This window comes from Patagioenas fasciata, chromosome 1 (assembly GCF_037038585.1).
Source record: "Patagioenas fasciata isolate bPatFas1 chromosome 1, bPatFas1.hap1, whole genome shotgun sequence".
NCBI lineage: Eukaryota > Metazoa > Chordata > Aves > Columbiformes > Columbidae > Patagioenas > Patagioenas fasciata.
The window spans coordinates 112,537,702-112,564,016 of NC_092520.1; the positions used below are offsets into that span (position 1 = coordinate 112,537,702).

General features: G+C 38.9%; 1 protein-coding gene across 4 annotated transcripts in view; it reads left to right on the top strand.

Annotated features, from left to right (window-relative positions):
- The window catches only part of ARHGAP6 (Rho GTPase activating protein 6), a 335,243-nt gene that overhangs the window by 265,316 nt on the left and 43,612 nt on the right, over positions 1 to 26,315 (top strand). For all 4 annotated transcript variants that reach the window (XM_065862640.2, XM_065862641.2, XM_071812929.1 and 1 more), the window contains exons 2-3: positions 8,537 to 8,696; positions 24,534 to 24,605. In XM_065862640.2, the coding sequence (XP_065718712.1) occupies positions 8,537 to 8,696; positions 24,534 to 24,605 (232 nt within the window). The remainder of the gene's footprint in view (positions 1 to 8,536; positions 8,697 to 24,533; positions 24,606 to 26,315) is intronic.

Sequence of the window (26,315 nt, forward strand, 5' to 3'; positions counted from 1 at the left end):
TGAGAGGTCTTGCTCTGCCTCCAAATGTAAATATGTGGACATGTCTTGCATTTTGTTCCTATCAACTAAATCACACCCACCCCGACTCCCCCCAAAAAAGAAGGAAAAAATACTGCAATTGTTTTCCAAGCAGACATGGTATGTAGGCAGTCAAAATGGCTATTTTCCACATCCATGACAGATCTTATTTTCCTTAGACCCCAAAACCTTTCTGTAAATAATATCAGTTTATAGAAAATACTGGTTTGAACCACTTGAAACAGTAAGAATAGGAGTTGTATTGAGTTAAAAGGTTTACTATGAGTCAAATCCCTGTTCGTGGAATCATGGAATTAATTATGTTAGTTTTACATCATGATGAGATTCTGATGGTATGCTCAAGTCAGATAGTGTATTTGCATGTATCTTAAAAGGTCAGAATCCAAGAGGTAAGGTGAAGTATTCAAATATATATTTTAGCCTTGTACACAATACTCAGGCTGATAGTTTTTTTGTATCCTTGGAAATGACCGTGTATGGTGTCACGTGCATTCTGTCTTTGAAATAGTAGACCATTTCTCTTTAAAATGTTACATTTTTTAAAATTTTATATTGAACATAACAGAAATAGATTCTACTCCTAACTGTTTAAAGCATTGGCTGCAGTCACAGTATTACTTATTATTTGATGCAGAAATGGTTAAGTTCTGTGCTATCAGACATCCTTATTGTTTCACTGGGGATTATGTACTACTTCAGGACCAGTAAAGCAACAAATAGGACATATTGATTATATTTGTTTAATCCAAATTGTTTAAATGCATTTTAGATGTAATCTCAGCCTCATGTTTTCATATGCTTAACACTAATCTCATTAGGTTTAGGAGAAAAATCACTATTTCGTATTCAAAACCTCATTGGAAATCTTTACATTTAGTAAGAGCATAGCATGAATGGATGGCTTGAATGGATACTGCAACCTGTAGTATTGAGCAAAGGCTGTCCTCAGGACGGAGCCCACCTCTTCCGTGACTTGGGGCACAGGAAAACTCAGAGATGACATGAGAGGACATGTCATTCCTTGGTGCATCACAGGCTGTGGTTCTGTCTTCAGCTTCACAGGCAGTTGAACACTGAGGGCTGTTTGGGAGCATGTTTGTGTTGGTTGCAGAAGCTGGAGTGGGGTCTGTTTAAGGCAGCTTTGCCACTGAGGATAGTAGTTGTGCAGCTATTGTATTTGATTTTTGGGTCTGCTGCCATTAACTTGCAGAGTTCACGTTATACCTGCTGAAGCAGGAAACTGGTTTAATGCATGTGAAAACCATAGCACCAACTTCTCAAAGTATACAGTATATGAACTGATAAAAGGCATAGGAATTCTCCTAATTACCCTAGACTATCGAAGATCTCTTGTGTAGAGATTGATGAAACCTCCAGCTTTTGTAGTGTAGCCCATTATTGTGGTCTCAGAGGGTTTAATTACTGCAGTTCAGCTCGTTAGTGCCTACAGTCGTGGTTATGACACCTGTGCATATACTCTCAACCTGCAGCAATATTCAAAGAGTTACAATATGGCTTAATTCTCTTTTACTGACAAAAATATACAAAAATCTGTTTACATGAAGACCAACAAAACTTCTACCGTAATCTTACAGTTGCATCTAGGCTTTTTAAGGTGTTCTGTCTACACTTTAGCACCTCCAAAAAAATACTTACCCCCTTCTGGTTCTAATCATGGTACTTCTAGATAAACTCCTCCAAAAATATTGATATCTTCTGAAGTAAGACGTGCAGAAAATCTGAACACGTAGTTTGATGCATTTTAATGGAGCTTTCTAATTTCTGGAGGTTGTTTTTTAGGATGTATAAAAAGTTCAGTACAGGGTATGTTAGGGATGAATATTTTGCTGGGCTAATACCTTTGTACATAATTCATGTTTATTAATGCCAGAAAAGGAATGAAATACATTTCCATTACAAATCAGTTTTTTTAAGAAAATGCTTTTTAAATATTCTAAACATGAAATGCTATCCTGAGGCATTTGGAAAACTTGGAGAGGTTGATCACAGAAGAACAGGAAATATTTTCCCTTTTATTTTAGCTATTTTGATACACGCTCATTCTTCTGCTCCTTGTTTACCCTTGGAATAAAGTTAGAAGGGCTGTTTGCTGGACTTTTTTTTTTTTTCCTCCCCTCCGCCAACTGTGGTAAGTGGAAATGACCTTTGTCATATTCTGAAGTGTGTATCTTTGCCTGGATGCGGGTTCGTACTGGCTTGCTAGATGAAGTATTTCTTCTGTGGGTGTGAATTCTGCCTCCCCTGTGGGGAATACTGGCTTTCAGTGCCCCACAGGTGTTGTTTTGCAGTGCAGATCCCAAGTACACGGATTTCCAACCTTGGAAACAAGATAGGGTGCTAGCTAGGAGTGAGGAGGTGTCTGTCTTTGGCAACTCCGTGGTTATATTAATTATCATTAAATAGTTTTGATATCTGAACTGCTGTTTCTAAAGTGTGATATTTTTGACAAAACTAATAGCTTTTTGTGTATGTGCTTTATTTAATATAGATAAGTATAGTGTTAGATACTGCAACTTTGATGCAAGGCTTCAAACTATAACACAAGATCATCTGAACTGAAGTTATTCTCTCCCTAATGGAGACATTATATTAATAATCTTGCCACTGACGTCAAGGGGAACAGGATGTCACCCTAGATAACAACCTTAATGAAGTCAGTCTTTCTTAATGAAGATTAATTGTTGGGGCCCCATGCTTTGTGCATTCATGTTCAGATATCTTCCTCTGAACGCTTTGGTGTCATGTGGCAAGCCTTGTACTTCTTTGTTTCTAGTATTTAGATGTCATTTCATTAATGTGGAGGGCTCGTCTTTTTTTCTGTGGTCCTAGCAGACCCTTGGGAGCAGCTGTTTGACGTGTACTGTGCTTGGAGATGCCAGAGCATCCCAGAGTTTGCAGTAGTTTGTAGCTGCCACTCCAGCTGCACTGCCTATGGGAGAGCATCTGGAAATAGTGTGGCAGAGAGAGTCAGATCATAGCACACTCATACCAGCTGGTTGTTTCTTACCTCTTAGTTAATCTGCAAGTGGTTATCTAGGATCGCATTTGTAAAGGACTGGACATATGGTCCTTAACTGCATGTAGTGCTAAAATGAGTACTTAATGTAGTTTATTTCCCCCTTCTTAATTCTCATCCTGTCCAGAAACAGTGTTTTGTACACTGATTTCATATGTAAGGTATCTAGCTGTACTGGAGTGGCCAGCTTTCACTTCAGAACTGGTATTGGTTCAGCAACACCAGGGAAGTGAGGAAGAGAGGGATTATCTGTACTGACAGTCAAATTGAGAGTTCATGCCTGAGGAGTCTGGAAATAGTTTTAGAGAGAGTTCAAATAAATGGCCAAGGTAAGTGCAAGGTTTATAAAGTGACAATGATATGCAGTTTCATGAAGCTTAATGAAGTAATTAAGCAAACAAAAATAAGACATTGTAACACTATATTTGCCATGTTATTTGCAATATAATATTTTAATGTGCAAAAATACTGATTTATTTTACAGTGGAGACCTATCTAAATACAAGCACAATAGCTAAGTGTTGTTCAGGCTGGAGAAAAACAAATAGACGTAATTGGTTTTGATCATAGTGGTTTCAATGGATTTGAGCAAAAGACTGATGAAAAGTAGACAGCTGATCTGGTAATGGCATTTACCTAAATGAGTACAGACTAAAGTCATTAACAATAATAATAACACAGTAAGATAAAAATTGCTTTCTCCATCTTGCATTAAAATTTGTGCTAAAATGTGTGTGGGTTCTTGTTTGCCACCCTGTGCATGGTCTGCGTTACTTGCTAGGGCTTAAAACTCCTCAGAGGTCAATCAGCACCAGCAGATTTGCATCTGGATTCAGAATTCTTTGCAGTGGTTGTCATCCAGTTTCTGTATTGTACAAAGGACAGAAGAACGAGACTTCCCTAGAAGTCATCTGAGAGTCTGTGTGTTGGAGGCTCAGGAGAAAGAGATCAGGTACACATGCTTAAGAGTAATTTAAGTGCATAGTGTTTCTTAAGTCAGGATAAACTTGACGTTAATTTTGAAGCCACTGAACACCCAACCCATTAAAAAAAAAAAAAAATTTGAAAGAATATTATTTAAACTTCAGTCTGCATCTTATGACTGTGGACAAGAAATACAGGAAAAGTGGACAGATTGTTGAAAGGCAGAAGATGCAGTTAACCAGTCATCTCCTTTGCTGAGTCATCTAGTCTGGTATTTTAATTTCTTACCCGATAAGTGAACTGCTTGGTTGAGTGGAGGAAAGCTGTTAGATGTTAGTGGGAGGGCCAGAGAGAAAACGCAGCTGAAGCTGGAGAATTGTGAGAAAAAAGAAGTGACTGGTTGGTAGAAGAAACCAGAGAAGGCTTTTAGTCTGGTTTAAGGTTTCATGAAAGTTGTGAAAGCACCCTGGCTGTTTGCAGTTTATGTCCTATCAGGCTGATCACTTTATCCCAGAGCAACAGAGTAATATTTCTGTTGGCACTCTTCTCTATTTGTTTTTGTGGTATGGGTGTTGGTGTGGTGTGGTGTTTTTGTTTTGTTTTGTTAATTTTTTTGTGTTTGGTTGGTTGTTTTTTGTTTGTTTGGTTTTGTGTTTGTTTGTTTTGTGATGAAGGAGCCACTTGCAGGTCATATTCGGGCTTACAATCCTATGCTCTAAATAAATACCAAAAAACGTGCGTGTCTGTATACATCTGAACACATACACGGAGTATGATCCTCAAAAACCCAGTCACTCTGACTTGGTGGTTAAAGATTTTCTCATAAGCTCCTGCAAGGAGCTATGTCAGGACAATGTTGAAGTAGGCTGGTGAAATGTTCCTCCTCATATGGAGAAACAGAAGATATTCTCTGTGTTTGACCTGCCCTTTCCCTCCTTTGGTTGCCCCACAGTGGAGAATAGCTTTTAGGCAGATGTGACTGATGTAATTGCACCAGCACCCATTCTGCAAGGGAGCTGCTCTTTCCTGGAGTTCTCCCAAGCCTGGTTGATTTTGCAGTAATTTACAGGCTGTACATAAAATTGTACAGTACTTTAGAAGGAAGATGAGGCTTTTAATTTACCTTGTGTCACACAAAGTATAGGAGTCTGTGAATAGATTAAATTATCAAATACCGTGTTTTGGCTTATAGAAGACAGTGATATTTATTTGCCAAACAAAACAGACTTTTCCAAGGAAACATTTCTTGAGGCTCTCACTTTAGCAGATTAGGAGATTCCACTGGCCCTAACACATGATCTTCCAAAAATATTTTAGTTAATTAGTCATGCATTCCATTACCAAGTAAAAACCTATGTTAATTTGACCTAGCAGAGATTTTGTCAAGCCCATCGAGTGTCAAAGAGGAATGTCTTCTCAGCAACTGGACAAAGTGATTCTTTATCACTTCTCAACCTGTCTTGGTGTTGGAGGGTGCAGAACTTACACCCCATCCTTTTTAGCCAGGCAGGGCCAACCCAGTGAGTGCCGGGGATATACTGAGAGCTTGTAGACTGCCAGGAAAACAAACAAACAAACAAAAAACCAACAACCAACCAAACAAAAAACCCACAACCAAATAAACAAAAACACCCCCCAAAAAAACACCAAACAAACAACCCCCCCAAACCAACAACAACGAAACCCCAGCCCTCAAAAAGTTCTTGGGGGCTTTCTCCTTTGCTTGGTCCTAAACCCTTGACCTCCTATAAAAAAAAAATAAAAATAAGGTGGGCTGCTCCAGATTAAGGTAAAATTAGCCTGGGTAGGATTCCTGAGGTAGCACTGAGTTGGCTGCTCTGCTCATCTAAAACAGCATGGCTCTGTGTCAAGAGGCTCACTGGGGTCCCCAAAGCAGAGTATTTATTAATGCAGGGCTGTAGCAGAGCTAGCAAGCCTTGTCTCTTTGAATTTGTTTGACAGGACTCATGTGTGAGCTAGGCATTGCTGTGGTACAGCTCACTCCTTTCAGTTACAGACCCAATTCGGGTATAAGGCAACAGATGCAGAGTTACCTCCAGAGTTACATTTGCCCTTCAAGTTTTTATCCGAAAAAAGTGCAAAAATTCATGTGTTGATGCAACATTCAGTTAAGGAATATTTATGTAATCTGTGGTAATTTCTAAAAGGCTCATGCACCCCTTGTTTTTGGTGCTCTACGGGAAACGGGACATGTCCTAAACAGTAGAAATATTCTGTTACCTCAGTAGTTTCTAATGGGTATCCTTTTTGCATCCCATTCCTCTTTCAAAATTAAACATCCTAGCTAGAAATGTTTTTATGGTAGACATATCAATGATATTTTTTGCTTAGGAAAATGCTCATCTCAGAGAAATAGATAAAATCCCCCCAGTCTGTACCATAAAGACCTGGATTTCTCTCTTTGTGGCAGTTTGACTATAGAACATTTTTTACATTATGTTCATGAGGACTGAACTGCATGCTTTTGTACTCGTAAAGTTTCTTTTGCATTATCAGGGTTGGAAAGGAGCTAGTTTCTTAGTATACATTGTCTGGTTGTGGATTCTGTTCTCAATCACTTTTATCTATAAATGACAACAGCTTTTTAAAAAAATGTAAATGTTTACTGGCAGTTTTGCAAATAAGGTTTATGTGACTCTTTGTTTTTGCTTGTGTTAAGCTAGTTAGCTCAGCTTTTGTTACTGTGCAAACCTTTAGTTTGAGATGACTAAATTTAGCTAATCAGGAGAAAGGCACTGGAAGAGCAAGGGATGAAGAGGAAAAAAAATGAAGGAACAAATTCCAGCAGGCAAATACTAGGCTAGCACAGAAACTTGCATATGTGGCCCATGTGTATATAAATATCATAAAGATATTGAGCATAGTCCATCTATTGAGCATACAAATATGCAGTTGTTGACATTGAAGTAACAGCTTTATCCGTTATAGTTGCCTAATGACTTCCAAAAAACGCTACGAAAAATATCTTCCTTGATGTACTCAAACATACTTTGTGCATCATAAGAAATGGTGTTTAATGTGTAGTTCCTTTGATCTGTATTGCTAGATGGTGCTGTCTATTTGTAAATGATTTTTGTCTCATATGTATATGTGGATACACACACGCAGTCATGGGTATGCGTATATAGGTATGTATATGTGTGTGTATATACAGAAATGTATATACAGGTTGTATGTTTGCACATATATATACATATACATATGTAGGCAAAATATGTGGAAACTGTACATAAACATGTTCACATACAGCAGGATGCATCACCACTAAGGCGAATTTTACTGATTTTAGTAATAAGGAGCTTCAGCCAATGTCTTTCCAAGTCAATGGGCATCCTTTGACTGTGGATGTGTGTGCAGAACAGATGAATTATCAGTGAATGGTGGAAAAAGTGAGCATGTAGTAAAGGTACAGATGTTGAAATATAAACTGGAAATGGGCACTTGAGAGTAAAGTTTGTTAATTATAAGTCTGCCATGTTGTGAAGGGCAGGTTGGTGGATTTGTCTTTACAGCTCATCTGATGTACATCAGAGTTTTTCCATTATCTACAGCTGCATCAGGTTATACCTGCGGATAAGTTTGATGTTTAGTTTTTAACACAGAATGAAAAACAGATTCTTCTTTCTTTCCCTGTACTGCTAAAATGCACTGTTTGATGATGCTTGAATGAATTTTGAAATTCTTACTTGAAGATAATTGTTAGCCTTTAAGCTTGTCTATGTGCCTGCACTTCTCTTTCACTGATGATTACTTCTCTCACCCAGGCTAAATACTGGCTAAGAGAATAGCTTTTTGTATGTGTTATCACAGGTGGGAGATAGAACAGCTGAAGCTTTTGATTTGCTTTCAAAGCATAATTGGTACTTTACAGAGATGCAGCATATCTCATGTTGTTTTCCTGTATAAATTTTAACACGTTGTTATTGTGGCTTTTCCAAAACGTGAAACAGCTTGTCGTTCAGTTGATCTTGGTCTAAACACAGTATCATCATAAGGAGGGGATGGGACGTGTCAGAAAAGAAAAGGGGCTCTGCCTGTGTACTCTGTGAGCAGCTGAACAGCCAGGTGGAGTGGGATGAGCAGGTGGAGGGAGATGGGATGTGTGTTGTCCATGCACCCCAGGAGGTTTGCATGGCTGACTGACTGCGTGGGGAAAGCAATGAAGTGACGACTGAGTACAGTATGAAGAAAGCAAACTGGGAAAAGCAGACAAGGACGCTTTTTTTTTTCCTCTGCTTTGTGCTTTTGGTTACTGGAATCCTAATGTTTTTGCAACAATACTTGGTTAAATGGTTTCAGACAGAATTGACTTTTTGTTTTGCATATCTGTAGGCCTTTTAAGGAATGCTGCTCTTACGAAAACAAAGATATTTGCTAGGTTAGAGATGTCCAAGAAAACAGCCTTTTAGAAAAGAGGACCTGTGTTGTTTTGCCTAGCAGTAAAAGAGATGGTTCTGTTTATTAAACCATGCATACTGTATGATGCTTCATATTTTTCCATTTGATTTCCTGTAGGGTGATTTCACTTGGAACAGCATGTCAGGACGCAGCGTTCGGCTGAAGTCAGTTCCCGTCCAAAGCCTCTCAGAACTGGAGCGTGCTCGGCTGCAGGAAGTGGCTTTTTATCAGTTGCAGCAGGACTGTGACCTGGGCTGTCAGATCGCTATTCCCAAAGGTAAGGGCTTGATAAACCCTCTCTATTTAGGCTGCTAAGCCACTGACTTCATATCACAGCAGTGAAAGGGAGAAAACACTAGATTGTTAACTCTGCAGACATTGTCTTCTATTTATTTTTTCCTTAAAGATAGTAACTACATAAGAACAACTAGCCATGTTTGTCTACTATGTCCAACTCGGGCCACCTGAGGTGGGATCATCTGGTCAAGGAAAGATGTAAACAGGGTAGATAATCTAAATCAGACCTGTTAATTGCTAGGATCTCTCAATACTCGAAAAAGGCTTCTCCTACACTTCCTGACACAACTGTCATGAAATTAACTTTTGGTGTGCTTACATTTTGGTGACTTTCCAGTTGTTTGTGTCCTTGTATGAAAGTACTGAAAAAATGCACCTTTTACTGCATGTCTTCACACACACAAAGAAAAAAGGTAACTCAAGTCAGGTAGCTTTTTTCAAAGTAAAACTGGGATCAGAGCAGGAAAGGAACTAATTTTCTTCTGTTCATACGCTCCAGGTATCTCTTGAGCAGAGGCGGCATTAAATGAGGTTGGATCAGTTTCCTAAATACCTCATGGTTATAACTGTCTTCATTCACAGTCCTGTCCCACTTCACTGAGCCTGTGTTTCGGAGCACTGGTAGACAGTTCTAGGGCTCTATCAGTTACAGCAAATGAGAAATTTGGTTTCTAATCCTAAGTCAGCTCCTCAAGCCTGAGTTTTAAGGTACAATGTGAACCTATTGGTAGAGACTCGAAAAGGATTTGGGAGTTGGAGGTCGCAGTAGTAGTTTCCACCTCTCTTTACTGAAGAAGAGACCATGACTGTTCACCTTCTCACCAGTCCCCCAACAGGATGCGTTCCCATCTTCCCAGCTTTGCAACAGGGCTGAAGGAGTTGTGGAAAGAAAGAATAAATGAGGGGGAAGGAGAAAAAGCTCAATATTCATTCTGAATATGACTTAGGTAGGTGTGCATTTACCAAGGGGACATGCAAACATAAATGGCTGAGCTGTTTTTTGTGGTCACTTGTTAAGAAGATAAATAAGGGGGACATATGTGGATAATTAGGAAGTAATGAAACCTGTATAAATACTGCCATGGAAAAACAGCAGATGAGAGAGGATCACTAGAAAATGAAATGCTATCTGCAAAATCTGCAAATGGTTGAATCTCTGTGGCCTATGTTCTGAGGCATCTATAGGCATTGACTTTGTTGTTGTGAAAATTGGGGAAATGTCCATCAGAGAAGTGTGAAGAATGTGTTGGTACTACCAGTATTTGAACAAGTTCCAATCTCACTTCAAAATATGACTGCATGTTGAGGTTATTTGTTGGCCCAGTACTCTTAACAGATCAGATCCAACAGATTGCAATATGTGCAGTAGGTTGGGCTGAGTCCAGGGACATCCATCTCTGATGAATTATCTTGCTTTTGTTGGCTTGGGTCACAACCTTAATGCTACCTTGATGTAGTGTTTTGGTTTCAACATGCACCACATACCATATTTACATTTTGGTACAAGTGGTGCATACCTTTACTTTGTACGTTTGGGTTTATTTTAGTGATTCTCAAATATTTTGGAATGAAAATCCAAAGGTAAGTCTCAGAATATATCCTCACTTTCCAGAACTGACAATAAACATGTTACCCAGCTATTTTAGCAAGTGAACCAAACGTCTTAGTAAAGGCAGTTAATCTCTTTTATTACAACTGTTTACTGTGTTGATGCCACCTATGACAAGAATGCATATCCACAGTTACTTATTGTTAACAGCAATTAGGTTATATACAGTAGATTCAATAATTACAGCACGTGTTCCCCTTTCTGAGGGAATTGATTTTTTCAGAGTTATTGGGATATTTGGAGAGAGAGAAGGTAATTCTTAATTTTACTGCCAAATCTAGTTCTCAGTTTGTTTGATTAGTTGTAATGAACCTAAATATAGTTAAGAGTCATTTAAGGGAAGATCTTGCTTATGCTACTTGAACATGTGCTGTCATACACTTTTGCATGCAAGTTTTGTAGCCATTTCCACCAGATGTGTGCCACTGAGCATCTGCTCACGTGAAGTGGGCATTTGTCTCCTGTACAATGTGCTTCAGTGAGGTGAATTTCAAGGAGCAGGCCTGGATACGTGTATGATTGCAGACAGAGGGTTGAGACAGCCCCATCTCTGAAATGGAACAAAACATACATAATTGGGCTTTCTGAATTTTTTGTGTTCATTGGTGCACTTTGCCTCCAGTACATTCCAGTTAAGCTCTCAATAAAAATGGGAATTCAGAGTTACATGTTCTCCGCTTCGTGTTTATTTTGGCAAAGAGTAGTTTTTTGGATCTGTTTTTTGCTTACATTACTCATCGTTGTATTTCATTATCTATTTTCCTTAACACTGAAAGTGACTATGATTTTTATCTGGACTTGCATTTTTGTGAGGGCTTCAGATTGCTCATTGTTTTTAGTCACTGACCATGTTATATGTTTTATAGACTGTTCTAACCGTGGAAAGCATCTAAGTAAACTGTATCCTATATTTTGTGGAGCTATGGGATTACCAGCTGGATACTTGTGAGTTGGCACTGGTATATTTTTTAAGTGAACACGCTTATTACTGACCATCTTAATGCCAACCTCTGCCAGTTCTTCTCATATAAATGCTGTCTATAACATGATCCTGTGAGTCCATGGATTTTGTTTCCATATAGCAGTGTTCATGAAGATTATATTAAAGATAAAAGAGACCATGAGCTGAATTCTGCACATTTATACTGCATTAGTAAATCTTGGATATACTGCATCAGACTTACTGTATCAAACTTGGTCAGAGGTGAAAACTCTATCTTGCTGATTTTGAGATGGAAGCTTCCCCCCTCTCAAATTCAAATCTTCCATGGAAACATGTTGTGGCTTTTGTTTTGTTGTTTTGGGGTTGTCTGGAGTTTGTCAAAGTGAAGGTGACAGGAGCTTTTCCAGGCATGGGGATAAGCAAGCCAAAAATATATATACATCTATATATATACATGTGTGTGTATATATGTGTGTATATATACATGTATATATGGTTTTTTCCTCCTAATAAGAAACTTGCAAACTTGCAGAAAATTGCAAATTTTTGGTGGTTAGGTTTGGTGGGTTTTTTGGTCTGTTTTTGTGTGTGTGCTTGTTTGTTTTTGTTGTTGTTGTTGTTGTTGTTTATTTTTGCCACCATCAAGACAAGAACAGAATGGAAATACGTGAAGCTTGCAAGAACGCAATTTTTCTAATGGGAGAACAGGGGCAATAATTTGTTACCTTCAAAACTTAAGGAATTTTTTAGTGATCTGTTTCCTTTTTTAAATTTTGCCATGAGGTAGTTTGTTGTTGTTGTTGTTGTTTTTTAATAAAAGGTTCTGTGTGATGCTCAGCAAATTGATTTCCAAGGTTTTCTTGTATCACATAGCAGGTTTTACATGTCCATTTATATCAGGAAAACTTTATTCAGCATATCTAGCCCATTAGTTAGAAACAAGCTAGCAGTTTTAAAAAGAAATGCTTTTACTCACTACAAACAGCAAAAAAGTTTATCTTTTTAATAATTAGTTTGTATTTTGGTAAATAGCTAGAAGCTTTGATCGAGAAGCAGCATGCGTTTTCTTCAGCGCTATACGAATACAGAACAGAAACATAAAATGCTGGGCTTCTTGGTGAAATCAGTGGGCACCATTAATATGAATGTGGAAAAGTTAGTGTGTAATGCAACACCTTCAAAAGAAAGTTTTGTGTAACTTCCAAGAATCTACTTGTTGTGGAGGTGTGTTTTGTGGAGGAAGGGCCTGGGGACAGGGCTGGACACTGAAGGAACGTTTTGCCGCAGAGCTCGCGGGGCAGGAGCGCTGAAAGGCAGGACTCTTGATGTGTACCACAATGAAGGGGGGATATCTTGCTGAAACTCCAGAGGTAAATAAGGAAACACTATGATGCACATTTCCATATTGAAATGTCGTGTTACTGGAGATGACATCGTGACCAGAGGCCTTCAAAATTAGGGCAGTTGCTTATTTAGATGCTGACTGTTGTGGGTTTAGGGTACTGCTCTTATAAATACAGATCCAGAGACGGCTGAATGCATACATTTGATGCAAAGTCCCATTGAACTTAGAAATTACTTCTGAGAAATAAAAAAATTCCTATCTAATGTAATTTTCTTAACAGTACACTTGAAATAGCTACTGACTATAGGTACATATAACTGCATCCAGTGTTTTGTCTCTATTAGTGTGCTGCATGGAAATCTCAGATTCTGTTTTAAAATGTTACTTATGACCATTGGCTGTATTGAAAAGTTCAGACACATGGCCTGAGCGAACAAGTGTTTTGCAAAATGAGGTGTATTTGATTTTTTTTTTGTTTGCTTTTAAAATCTTTGTGAGCTCACTAGTGTTTAACAGAGGTGTTCTTGATTGTGTTCTGCCCGATCTGTCTTTTGTACTTGATGTAGTACTGGCCCTTTTGTTTTGAATACTCAACTAGGCTGTCCTGTGCTTTGCAAATAATCCATGTAAGCATGTGGTGATTCTATAGTGACTTAAGATTTTATGCTTTATTACAGTTCAAAGCCAAAGAATAAATACCAATAAAAATATCCCACATGAGAAGCTTTTGAACCTTTATTAAGAATGTTGACATTGCAGCCTACTAATTTTTCTGTTCTACTTGCCTTTGGTGGAGCTTTGCTTTAATGTGTGTGTGTTCTTCTGGTATACATCTTTAAAAAAATTCAGTTGAAAGTCAAATTCCTTTCTATTATCTTACATGTATTGCTCCTTTCAAAAGTGCATTAGAGAAGTATTTCTGATGAGGATTTCTTCTTGACTTAGGTAGAAGAGTTAGTTTCTAAAGTTTCTTCAAATGCATGGTTTCAGTGGAGGAGTTCTGGTGGGTGACAGAACTTTAAGATATGTCTCTAAACACTGGTTAGGAAAGACTACAGATAGATTTACTTTAAAAGATCTGTGGTACTATATATATAGCTTTGCATTAGGCTTTTACACTGGAAAGGCTACCTGGGTTTTTAATGGAGACCTAATCTCCTGCCGAAGGTTTTTAAGAATAGATTAGACAAATGTCTACGTGACTCTATTTCTGTGCAGGAAGTCAACTCAAGCCCTCTGCAGAGCTCATCATGCCTTTTGTCTGTGTGGTTTACATTTTCAACACCTGTTCCTGTTTATAAATAAAAAAGTATGTAAGCCAGATGATTAATGGTACAGAGGACAGATAATTATTGCAATGAAACATTATTGGAAAGAAGGTCCGTTGGTCATTTTTCAAAGGGATGGCATCTCAGTTATTGGGGCTGCCAGCCTATCCAGCAAGAGACTTTCTGCACTGGCATTTCACTTCCTTGCACTAAAGACTCCTCTCCTCATTTCATTTCTTCATCAAGGCTCTGTCAGGAATATTGTGAACTAGTTTAATTAGCCCTGGAGGGCGCAAGCTATGAAGGCTGTTTCATTTTCTTGCACAGCTCTTTCTTTAAGGTGAAAGTCCAAGGAAAGACTTGTATGAAGGGTTCAAAACAATAAGAAAATGGCCAGAAAACAGGGGAGACCTGGATACCTCACACCACATCTGTGACCACCAGCACGTCCCCTGAATTCCAGAGAACTGGGAGAATTTCATCTTTGTTTGAAGAGCTCAACCTGTGCTCACGCCTAAAGCAACCTGTGGGAAAGCTCTAAGGGACATGTAAAGAAACATGGTTGCTGCTTCACCTGCCAGGGCAGGTGTGCAAGCCAGCTTATCAATACAGAAGTTCAATGCCAGCTAAATGCTCATAATTTAATGTCTGGTCTGCTCCTAGCCCACGCTGTGCTGTGGGGATTAAAGGGAATTCTCCTTTTTATCAAATCAAAAGTCATTTTGACGAGGAATGGCATCAAGCAACTATCCCCCCCTCCAAACTATAAAATGACATTTTGTTTAGGTGACTGATGCCAGGACGGAGTCAATTTTCCCCTGCCCCCAGTGGACTGAAGGAAGTTTTAGAGGTGTTATTTGTATTTTTCTTATCTCAGACTACAGCATCAAGGCTTCTGTTTGTTTAGGGTTTGGTGTTTTAATGTTGCTTTTTTTGTTTGTTTTTCAGTACAGCTAGAATATTTTACTGTTTTACTGCAGTTGTTTGTTGTAGCAGTGTAGACACTTTTTAACCTATTTTACTGTCTGGAAAGCACTCCAAGCAGGGGATGTTGTTCAGTCTTTCTCAAAGCTTTTAAACCTCTGCCTGTTGTCATCGTTTGTGAATGTCTTCCATGTAGAGTGAAGGGCAGGAGCAAAGTCCCTGATGTACCCGTCTGTTTAGTTAGGAACCTACCTGCCTTTCAAGTTTAAGGAAGCTGCTATCACACTACAGATGCTGCTACAATGGGAAAAAATACAGTGTTTGTGTCTTGTCTTTTACCTGCTACTTCATATAGGTATTTCATGAATTCTGTCGTCAGTCTCAGGGTAGCAAATATTGCCATCAAGTATAGAAGTTGTTCCTGCTAATTTCAGTATACCCAGAGACATTTTTTGCATGCCATATTGACACAAGACATGTGCTCCATCAAAAGGCCTTCCTGGAAAAAAATGTGTAGCAAGTTACCCTTTGGCCCTCTGTGTGTATGTGTTTTTGGGTTTGGTGTGTGTGTGTGTTTGTGGGGTTTTTTTAATTATTATTAATTAATTTTAATTTTTATTTTATTAGAGTACTATGATTTGGGACTTCTTATGGCACAGGAAATCCTGCAATGATGTAGGCACTGAAGCAAGCAAAGCTTCATATTCATTGAGAATCTGACTCAATCTATCCACACAGGAGTCAGACCTGCATTTTTATCTGTTCTCCCTTTCTAGGAATTCACCTGCTTTTTGCTGCTTTCCAGTGAGAGCCACAAAAGGGCATACAAGGGCATTTCGCCCTTCCTTTGTAATCCTCTAAAAGCTGCCAGGTAGCTTCACAGGCTTGTTTGAGTAAGTTATTTCCATCATCCCTTCTATATATGGCAGCAGCAGCAGTTTCCCTCATCCTAGCATAAAAAAGGGTTTAAGGAGCTGTTTATTTTCATGTCAAAATGAATTGGTTTCCTGATGTCCAGCTAAAGGTTTAACAAATACCAATAAGCTCCAAAACAATTATAGTTTAGTGTTCTGATTTTTCATTTCCTCTATTAAAACTCACTGTATATCTTGTTCTTCAGAGTTCACGTAATACAGACATTTTAAATGTGTTTGTAAGTATTTAAATGAATTAAAACTATATATTTTTTCACTCCAGTAATGTCAAAATCACAGAATCACAGAATGGTTGGGGTTGGAAGGGACCTCTGGAGATCATCTAATCCAACCCACCTGCTAAAGCAGGTTCACCCAGGGCAGATCGCACAGGAATGTGTCCAGGAGGGTCTTGAATGTCTCCAGAGAAGGAGACTCCCCAACCTCTCTGGGCAGCCTGTTCCAGTGCTCTGGCTCCCTCAGAGTAAAGAAGTTTCTCCTCATATTCAGATGGAACCTCCTGTGCTTCCGCCTGTGCCCGTTGCCCCTCATCCCATCACTTGGCACCACTGAAAGGAGTCTGGTCCCATCCTCTTGACACCCACCCTGAGATATTTATAAGGGGCTCTTTAGTTTGGAGAAGAGGAGACTGAGGGATGACCTTATTAATGTTTATAAATATATAAAGGGTGAGTGCCACGAGGATGGAGTCAGGCTCTTCTCAGTGGCAAACAATGATAGGACAAGGGGCAATGGGATCAAGCTGGAACACAAGAGGTTCCACTTAAATTTGAGAAAGAACTTCTTCTCAGTGAGGGTAACAGAGCACTGGAACAGGCTGCCCAGGGAGGTTGTGGAGTCTCCTTCCCTGGAGACATTCAAAGCCCGCCTTGACACATTCCTGTGCGACCTCACCTAGCCGTTCCTGCTCCAGCAGGGGGATTGGACTAGATGATCTTTTGAGGTCCCTTCCAATCCCAAACATACTGTGATACTGTGATAAAATAGCTGAAGAGATTTTTTTTTTTTCAAGTTTTCAAACACAATTATTTCTAGTCAACAGTTTCAAAAAAAATCAAATGGAAAGGGAAGACAGGGAAGCTAATTCTTGGTTTTGGTGTGATGGTTTGAAAAATTCCAAAATAATTTTAAATTCAGATCTTTTAAGGATATTTATACACAGCATGCACAAACTGAAGGCAGGCATTCTCTTTGTGTTCTCTGAAGGGTTGCGTTTGGTGCAGCTGTGCTTATATTCATCTACTAGACCTGCAGCTTCCTCCACTGTGGGAACGTAGTCACCAGGAGGAGGACTGAAAAGTAACTCCATCCCACCTCTTCCCCTTCCTCTGGCTCTGGCTTCTGTAGCCCTGACCTTGCTCCAGAGCCCAAGTCCCATATCCCCTCAGTACTGAGGTTTGGCTCTCTCCCTTAGAGTACATTACACCTGCATTTGCCCACCAGTTAACCTAAGTCCCTCATGACAGAGAATCATCAGAGAACGTATTTGAAAATACTGAAGTATTTTCTTCCAACATATGTACTTGGAGGTTATTTAAACCTTATATGCACTAGGGAAGGTGTAGGCAAGTGGAGATGAAATGTGGTGTTTTCTTATGATTCCTCTATCCACAGGAATTGAGCAGTGTTTGCTGTCTGATTAGAGCATTACCCAAAGTAAGCTTGCTTTGTGATATATACAGTTATAGTCTATATCAGTATCCTTGTTGTTTTCTGACACATACTATTTATTGTTCAGCAAGTTGGGACATGACTCCTTCTGGTCAAAATAGACCTTGAGAATAGGGTTCAATAGAAATGCTACATTTTTCACTCTAACAGATTTGTTTCTAGTTTCAAACTACTCTTGTTTAGATGTGTTTTCCTAGAAGACAGGACAGTCTACTGATAATATGCTTAGCTGGTATAAATTAGTATGTCACTTTTGCCTTCAGAATAGATGTACGGCATCAAAAATCTGTTAATACTTGGCAAGCAAATTATGGAGGGTTTTTTTGTTGTTGGTTTTGTTTGTTTGTTTGTTTTTTAAATTTGTATTGAACTCACTTAAGGTTACTTTGTAAACAGTTATTTGATTACTAAAACTCAGGTCCCTGTAGGGGTGCTGTTTTCTTTTGAAGCAGTTTTGCCTTCTAGGCAGATTCCATGGCAAATTATGAATACTTCCTAGATAAATAATTAATATGCCAATATGACCAAATTCTTAGTGCTCCACAGCAAAGCAATGGTGTATAATGGAGTATTTAAACTTCCAGCAGCTGCACCACCGAAACATGCATATTTGGGCTTTGTAATTCCTCTGTTTTTCACTTTTCCAAACAAAACTATTCTGTGATTGTTGAAGACCTTTTAGATCATTGAGTCTAACCGTTAACCTAACACTGCTAAGCCTACCACTAAACCATGTCCCTAACAACCTCATCTAAATACCTTTTAAACATCTCCAGGGATGGTGACTCCAACACTTCTCTGGGCAGCCTGTTCCAATGACTGACAACCCTTTCTGTGAAGAAATTTTTCCTAATATCCAACCTAAATCTCCCCTAGCACAACCTGAGGCCATTTCCTCTCATCCTGTCACTTGTTACCTGGGAGAAGAGACCCCCTCCATGCTACAATCTCCTTTCAAGTAGTTGTAGCAATGCCTTAGCCTAGAGGGATTGAAGCCTATATCCGAAGAAGATGCACTAACCACAGGTTACCAAAGAATCTGATGGGATGAGGAGGAAGAGAACAGAAAGCACACTTTTCTCTCGTCATTGTGGGGTTTTTCAAGTGGTGGCAATTGTACATGCTGTGTAGTACTGAGAACATTGTTTTCTGCTCAGTCACTTTCCCCACGCCTCACTCAGTTTCTCACCATTGCCCTGAGACAGGTTTGGGTTGGGCAGCACTTGTGCCCTGAGGGCTGCGCTTCTCTGCTCTGGTCCCCCCTCTGTGCAGGCCATGGGGAGCTGAAGCCCCTTTCCTGGAGAAAGGGCTTTGCCTTCAGCTCAGCCCTTTCCATGCTGTTTTTTCTGCCATAAACACGTTCAGCAGGAGCTTCCCAGAGAGGGAGATGCTGAAGCTTGTTGGCTGCATCAGAGAAAGCAGGATGTAAGAGGGAAGCTGCCTCTGGGCAGTTCTGTGGTGCTGATGGTGGTCAGGCAGCCCTAACCCAGCTCCGTGGGCTGAGGTGGGTACCTGTGAGCTGACTCCCATATGGAAGGTCATGGCTGCAGCTGAGGGGTACACTTCAAAAAATGTGGCTTTTCTTCCATCAGCTGCAGGCTGGCAAGTGTGAAGGAGTGATGATTTAAGTAAAACTGAAATAAAGAGAGCAATGTAGGCCATAAGGAGAAGCAATGTGAGAAACAAGGAGATAGTCCAAGGCTTCTGAAGCAATACAACAGTCTCCATCACTGAGGGAGATCTTGATGTGTGTGAACTGTACAGGACTGGTTAAAGGGAACAACAGAGTGATGGGAAATACCTGTGGGCTCAGCCCTTCCCTTTTCTTATCAATTTATGTGCCAAAATGTCCAGCTCCTGCTTCTCTCATTGAAACTGCTTACCTTCCATTTGTGCTGCAGCTGACAGTGCTTTGGAAGTTACTGGGTGAGGACAGGGCATTTCAACAAGAAGTTAATCTAAATAAATATTTCAAGATGGACATTTATAGTAACAGAAATGGTTAAGTAAAACCAGCACCCTCTTCTTCAGCAGAGCAGCTCCAAGTGTGTGTTCAGAAGCAAATTTTCTTTGTATTGTGACTCAAAGAAGTGATTGCAACCGCAAACACAGTGCAGCTGTCAGTGAGTGAAGCACAATTGCATCTTCATTGTGCTCTGTCAACAAAATTTAGCAGTGTTTTCTGATTGCAGAGTCTCTGTTAATTGCAGTACTGCACAGGCAAGAGAGGCTGCAGCTTGATGTTCGGCTCGCAGGCTGAGTGTGGGAGGCTGGCACTTGGGAAATGAGTTGCTCTTAATGGCCGAAGTGAACTGAGAAGTCTGCAAGAGAGGTCAAACTTGTGCTTTGTGGTGCCCTTAGTAGTGATCTTCAAGACAGAATGGACTATACTTTTAGAAAATTAATTCTGTTTTTTTTTCTTTAAATGCAATTAGATCCAATTGCTAATGCCTCTTCAAAGAAAAGGGCCATGAAGGTAACTACTATGAAGAAGTAATTTTAGAAATCTCACAAGATAAACTTTTTCATCTCTTTCTGTTTTGATAAATGAGCTATGGGTATGATATTAATCTCTCACATAACTCCTCTCTTTGTATTGTGTGAAAATAAGCCTTAATTGTGGAACATGACAAATTTTCTTCCCTAAATGGACAAGAAACACAACTGTCACAAGCAAAGGAGGTTGCTGAGAGATGGGAGGGGAGTTCTCTTCACTCAGTAAACGACAGAAGGTCTCTTGTCATAAACCCATTGAGTTAAATAAGTTTAAAGTCTCTGAATTTATGAATTACGTTTTTGATTAACAAAAAAGTGTCCTTGCATGTAAGTAACACAAAAGGAACATCCGTTCTTATAGATAATCCACAAGGCCATGTATAAGGAAAGTGCTGAAGTATCATACTTTCATTACACATTCACTTCAAGACATTGCCAGGTTACCTTCCATGATCTGGTGTCTAATACTATGATAGTGTCATAAAAATGACTTAGAAAGCTCAGGTGCTGTTGTACTTTTTACTGCGTAATACATTGATTATGAAGAAGGAAAACAGATTAGGACTTCACAGTATAGTTGCTGTTAAGTGATATGAAACTAGTTCCTGAATGTTAACTCCAGTTGTGTCACTGACTGTATCACCTTGAACAAATTCCCTATACCTAATTTGTGATGCTTTTGCTTATGCTGAGCACCACCTGTACCTACCAAATAGACTTGTTGATTTCCATAACTTTAAAAAGAGTAAAGCAGTACTGGAATAATAGTAACAGGATTCAGCCCACGCTCACTCTCTTTGAGTCATATGTGGTGTTGGTATGTGGTCTTGTGCAAAGCAGTAGTACAAGCTGACATTAAAAGACAAAAGTTCTTTCTTTCCTTTTTATAACTCTTAAAGCTGAAATTTATGTGTCCTTAGCCTGAAAATGGCTTCTTTTTACTTAATTTGCAGAACCATGGTCTAACTTAGAGTGAAATTTAGACCTTGAAATTGGCTATATGAAATCTGGGATTTAGGAGTGTAGCTGCTAATTAAATGGTGCTAGTGACGACACTGCAGGTGAATTTCAGCCTTAACCCAAAATTTCAAAAATAATGATCTCAGAAGTCAAACTCCTCAAATTCTTGTCCAAAGTCGGTATATCAGTGTAAATACTTTTCACTTAAAGAGATCTAAAAAGATGACCTAATTTTTCAAATAGCAAAGTCTTTTTTGCATTAACTGAACCTGGAAGTGCTCACCACTTTGGAAAAACAGGTCATGTAGCAATTTAATATGCACTCAGGAGTTAGATTCTAGACTCTCGGTCTTTTAAATATTCATCATACCAGTCTTAATATCTAGATGCCCAGAGAGTGATGTATGCATTCCAGTGAAAAATACAGTGAACATATAAATTAGTAAGTATTGAATAATCCGAGTTTGTTTCTGCCTGGGCAGGTGATCTTCAGGGCAAAAAAAAAAGTTAACAAAGAAAAAAAAATGCAGCTTCCTTCGCTTAGGGAGTTGTTGTCTTTTAAGAACTTCTCTTGTCTTGCTAATATTCTTAAGAGGAATCTGTTTGAAGGAGTCATACTTGTTGATCTAGAGAAAGAAGATATTAAGTGATAATTTTATACACAAAAGGTTGGACAAAAGCCCAATGGCATTTGTCGCTTTGTGCTTTAAACATTTCCAAAGCATGCATGAGAATAGCAGGCAATAATTAATAGCTCTTTGGGCTGATGTAATACTATTTTGCATAAATATTTACTAGTTAATTTAAAAATGTACAGTAGGTATTATGTATGGGTAACAATGCTTTGCCTGTTTCCCAAGAATGCTTTGGATGTTAATTATAGTCTCAAAACACACTGCAGATAAGTACTAAACATTATTAATTGGGTTCATTTAACATGTAAAACTGCTAGAGTTGCAGAAATCCTTAAGTGTGCTATGAATATTTCAGCAGTGCTTATGCCTGATGTAACTTAAATCAGCAATCATTTCAAAACATATTTATTTTTACAGAATATAGATTGTAATTAACCACGTTTTTTGCTGGGGGAGGAAAAGAACTGGAACTAACCTCTTGGCATATCTCCTAAGCTTTAGCTTTTCACTGAGATTCTTCTCTATTATTTTCATATGCAACTCTCTCCTGCGATGGGGTAAAGTGTACATGAAAATGGTTGTAGCCCCACTGCCTGCAATGGAACTGCACCCATTTACTCAAATTAAGTGTCTCTTCTCTATCACTCTGCAACCTCTTTCCTTGCTCAGGAGTGCACAGAGTGGACTCTTTTTTGTGTTTTCTGCTTTGTGCATCTCCAGAACTGCTTCCTACTCCTTACATTTTGCTGGGCCTGAGCATCATTTACTGAGGATTTACTTTGCTGTTGGAGTTGAAAGAATCATCCATTAGGAGCAATGTTTAGAAGAAGGCATTGATAGTTTGGCCTTAGACGCTGCTCATGTGTTTTCCATGTGGATATGGATGCCATTTGTTCCTGTGTTCAGTAATACTGAACATAATTCATTTTTCCTGTATTTGTGTTGTATTTGACTATGCAGCACTAAAACACTCTAGAAGTTTCAGTTGTGTAATTATAATACGTAGACACTATATTTTATACTCAATATCAGCTTTTGTTCTCATTTTTACATCTTGATAGAGTTCAGTGGAATGTCAGAACATCAATAAATGGGTCTTTGGAGAATAAGGCTCTAAGACTCCACAGAAACATAAGTCATTTATTGAAAAGTTACTGTAAAGCAGTAATTTGCATTTATAACATGAAAAATAATTTGAAAATAATTTTTATATATGTATATATATAAAGCCAGAACACAATGGTAATAGGGAACCCTATAAAAACAAGCAGTACTGTCTGGTGTATGTAAGCAGGCTACTGATTATTCATATTGCCAAGAAGTGAAAGAATTTCTGTAATAAACTCAGTCTTATCAACTGGAAATGTCAGAAGGTATGAAAAGACTGGGCATATTAATCAACCAAAGTATGACTTTGAGTTATGAACTTGTCATGTGCCTGTGAAAAAGGAAAATCTAATCATAGGCTGTATCAGGAGATGATTTGCCACCATTATATTGCTGAACTCTCTGCTGGAATAACTTATCCGTCCATTCTAGTCAACCCTGTTTCAGAGAGATGAATTCTCACTGGAGCAGGTGCAGAAAAGGGGGAATTAACCAGCAAATGCCAATCTATCTCAGGAGTCAGGAACTGTGTGTCATAGTTCAGTGAGTGCTGGGAGCAAATTTCCTCTAAATAAATGCAGAGCGCAACTGCCCAAATGGAGTTGATCAAATCACAGATACATAAGGAAAAATAAATGTTAATTTTAAAGTAAAAGGATATTAACTGGCTATGAAAAAGTCAGAATGTGTCCAGCTGTCTGTTGAGTAATGTTCTGGGCATGGCTTTCAATAGATTTTGAGGAAAAACTATGGGGAAATGGCTTGTGTTCTCTTGTAGCCACTGACTGCAAAAATGAGAGTTAATCGATGAAGATCCACTTCACTGTGCTGTGTTCCCTATTGTTAAAGACCACTTAAGACACTGGTTTACATAACTAGAAAAAATGTGTTGAGGCAGATTATTTGATGACCTTCTTACCATAAGACTGAAAAACAGTTATGGTGTGTTCCATTTTGAGGTTTTGCCATGTTACAAAACCAGTAAGGAAAAGGTACGTGTTCATTAGCCTTTAACTAGAGTGGTACCTATGTTAGCATCAGTATTAGTCCCTGTATTAGACCCTTTATATTGCTTTGGAACTTAAAAAATTCAAAAGGTACAAGTTAAAGCAGGCTCATGTCTTAATCCCTGGTATTTGTTGAGACCTAATGAATAAAATGCATTTTTGTTGACTTTTCATTATAAAAGATGCTGCTGAAGGAAATAATGATAGCCAGCCTTTTGACATAATTGTTTCAAGAATGAACCTGCCTGTGCTGCTGCTTAAAATTTTTAATCCTTAGAACCTTAGTGAAAACTTGGATGATATATAGGGTGTCAGAACAATACTTTCTTTGAGACTTGTAATCCATCTGAACCAATCTGGACATGCTGTACCAAACTGCAGGTTCCCAGTTCAGATCTGATGGGTCATGTGAAGGTGGCCAGCTATCACCCAGCTGGTATGACTGATATGCAGAATTTATCCCGGAGGTTAGTAATCTTCCCTCTCCAAATACTACCTTTAGCTCCACACCTGGATCACAGTCTTGTGAACATGAATGAGGGCTAAGCAGTACTTTTAGGTTTATGGGACCTTGCTATCAAGGGCATCCAGCACCAAATCTCCATTGCTAAGTCTTCAAAATTAGCTTTCCATTCTGCCACGTAGGCTGTGTCACCACACACCTGTAGATGTGCCCACCAGCATGCAGTTGGATACATTTGGTTTCCTGAGTATGACGTTGGCGTTTGGGTGAACCAAGCAGAGCTCCTTAGGGCTGAAGGACTGTGACAGACCCCAGCCTTTGTGAATTCTACCCCATGCCCTTCCAGACTCCAAGTACTGTGGCCATCTCACACCCTGTTCCTGCAGCTTGTGTAGCATTTTGTTCAGCATTCTTGCACTCACTTCCTTTTTTTTTTTTTTTTTTCTTTTTACAGATGGACAAAAGAGGAAGAAATCATTAAGAAAGAAACTGGACTCGTTAGGAAAGGAGAAGAACAGAGACAAAGGTAAAATAAAATGAGCACATATTTACTGCTTGAGTCTTAGTGTTGCATGTGAGATTACTTTAGTCTTAAACATGTACTTTCTGGAGTACTTTCTTTTCTTTCTTGTTCTTTTTCCCCATTTTCACCATCCAGTGCAAAGTGTGATTTGGATAATACGATCCAGTTGTTTACCTCCGTTTGCACTCTCCTCTTTCAATTTGCAAAGCATGTGAACCCAGCCCTGCCCAAGGTAGTCAGTTGATTACCTCTTCTTTTTTAAGCCGTAGGAAAACAGCCGCTGTTTAAAATATATAAATGCTTCAGTGCTACTGATCTGTTGGGTTTTAATAGACTCCATGTGACTTGGATTTACAGATACAGTTGGACTCTTTTGTTTGGATGCTAATCTGCTTTAGGGGCTGGGTTCTAATCCACTGGACTTGACCTGGGATGTGCAGCCATTTGAGCTAAGTCTAGACACTGAGACCTGAAAAGTGTCTCTGAAGTTACAGTGTTCTGCATGTAGGTCATCCTGCATCTAATTTTGTGTGTTCTGGAAAAGTGATAGTCAAACTCAGTATTAACACCCCAGTTTCACAAACACACACAAGTTTGTAACAAATTATTTGGTTACTCTGATGTTTTTGCTTGTAATCTTTGGTAGAAGGATGGAACTTTGAAATTCCATTGAAAAAATGAACATTTCCACTTCAATGATACTTAAAATATTTGTCAGGAAGAAAATGCCTCTTTTTTCTTTTTTGCTTTTGTTGTTGTTGATGATGACTTCATGTATGTGATTATTGTTTTATTGGTTTAAAAATGGCTACGAAAATATTTGCATTAATTCTTCTAAAACCGAAAGTTCCCTGGCACATTTGTTTGGATAAATCCAATTGCCTCCCAGGTTGGGTGATGAATAACAAATCTTTCACTTGTTCTGAGAATTACTTGATGTAAGATTGATGCCACATGCAGATTGAGTCTTTGAGGAAGAGGTTTAATGATTTTTATTCGCCACCTTTGGGGGAAAAAAAATCTATCCCGTACTGTTCCCGTCAATGCATTGCATTTGGCTACAGTGTCATTAGTCATTATGTTGCTTAGTTTCCTTGGGTTTTTTTCCCCATAGTTCTCCATAAAGTTGAAAGTGCTAAGCAACGTAGTCCTGTGCAAAACCTTCCCTGCATTTGCCAGATATTGATCTTCATAGTGGTCTGTGGGGTGCTTTTCTGCATTGGAAGTGGCTAACCACTTTAATCTTTTATGTTCTGTCACTCACAAATTTTTGATTCACTAAGAATTTTTATCTTTCCCCCATATGAGTAGCACAACTTTAGTAGTTGTCTTTGAAAGTTTTTATTTAGAAGCTCTTTTCGAAGTTTAAATATACTTTGTCTTTTGATTCTCACACTTTATTTGCAGTAGTAGATTTTAGCAATAAAAAAAGAAAAAAAAAATTGATAATTCACCAAAGACCTGATTTTGTTGTGTAACCTAAACCTGGTGGATCTTTGCAACTGCACTTCCCAAGGTCCTCCAGTGCCTCTGCAGTGCTGTGCGTTGGGATGTAGTAGCCTCCTTTGGTCATGCATAGAGATGCTTATTCCAGAGTTGCTCTTTACTTCTCTGAATTCTCTGTTGCCAAAGATCTTTCCAACAATATTTTTTCTTACATTGCTTTGTACTCTTTTGTGATTTCCTTATAGCCTTGCTTTATTACAGCTGACC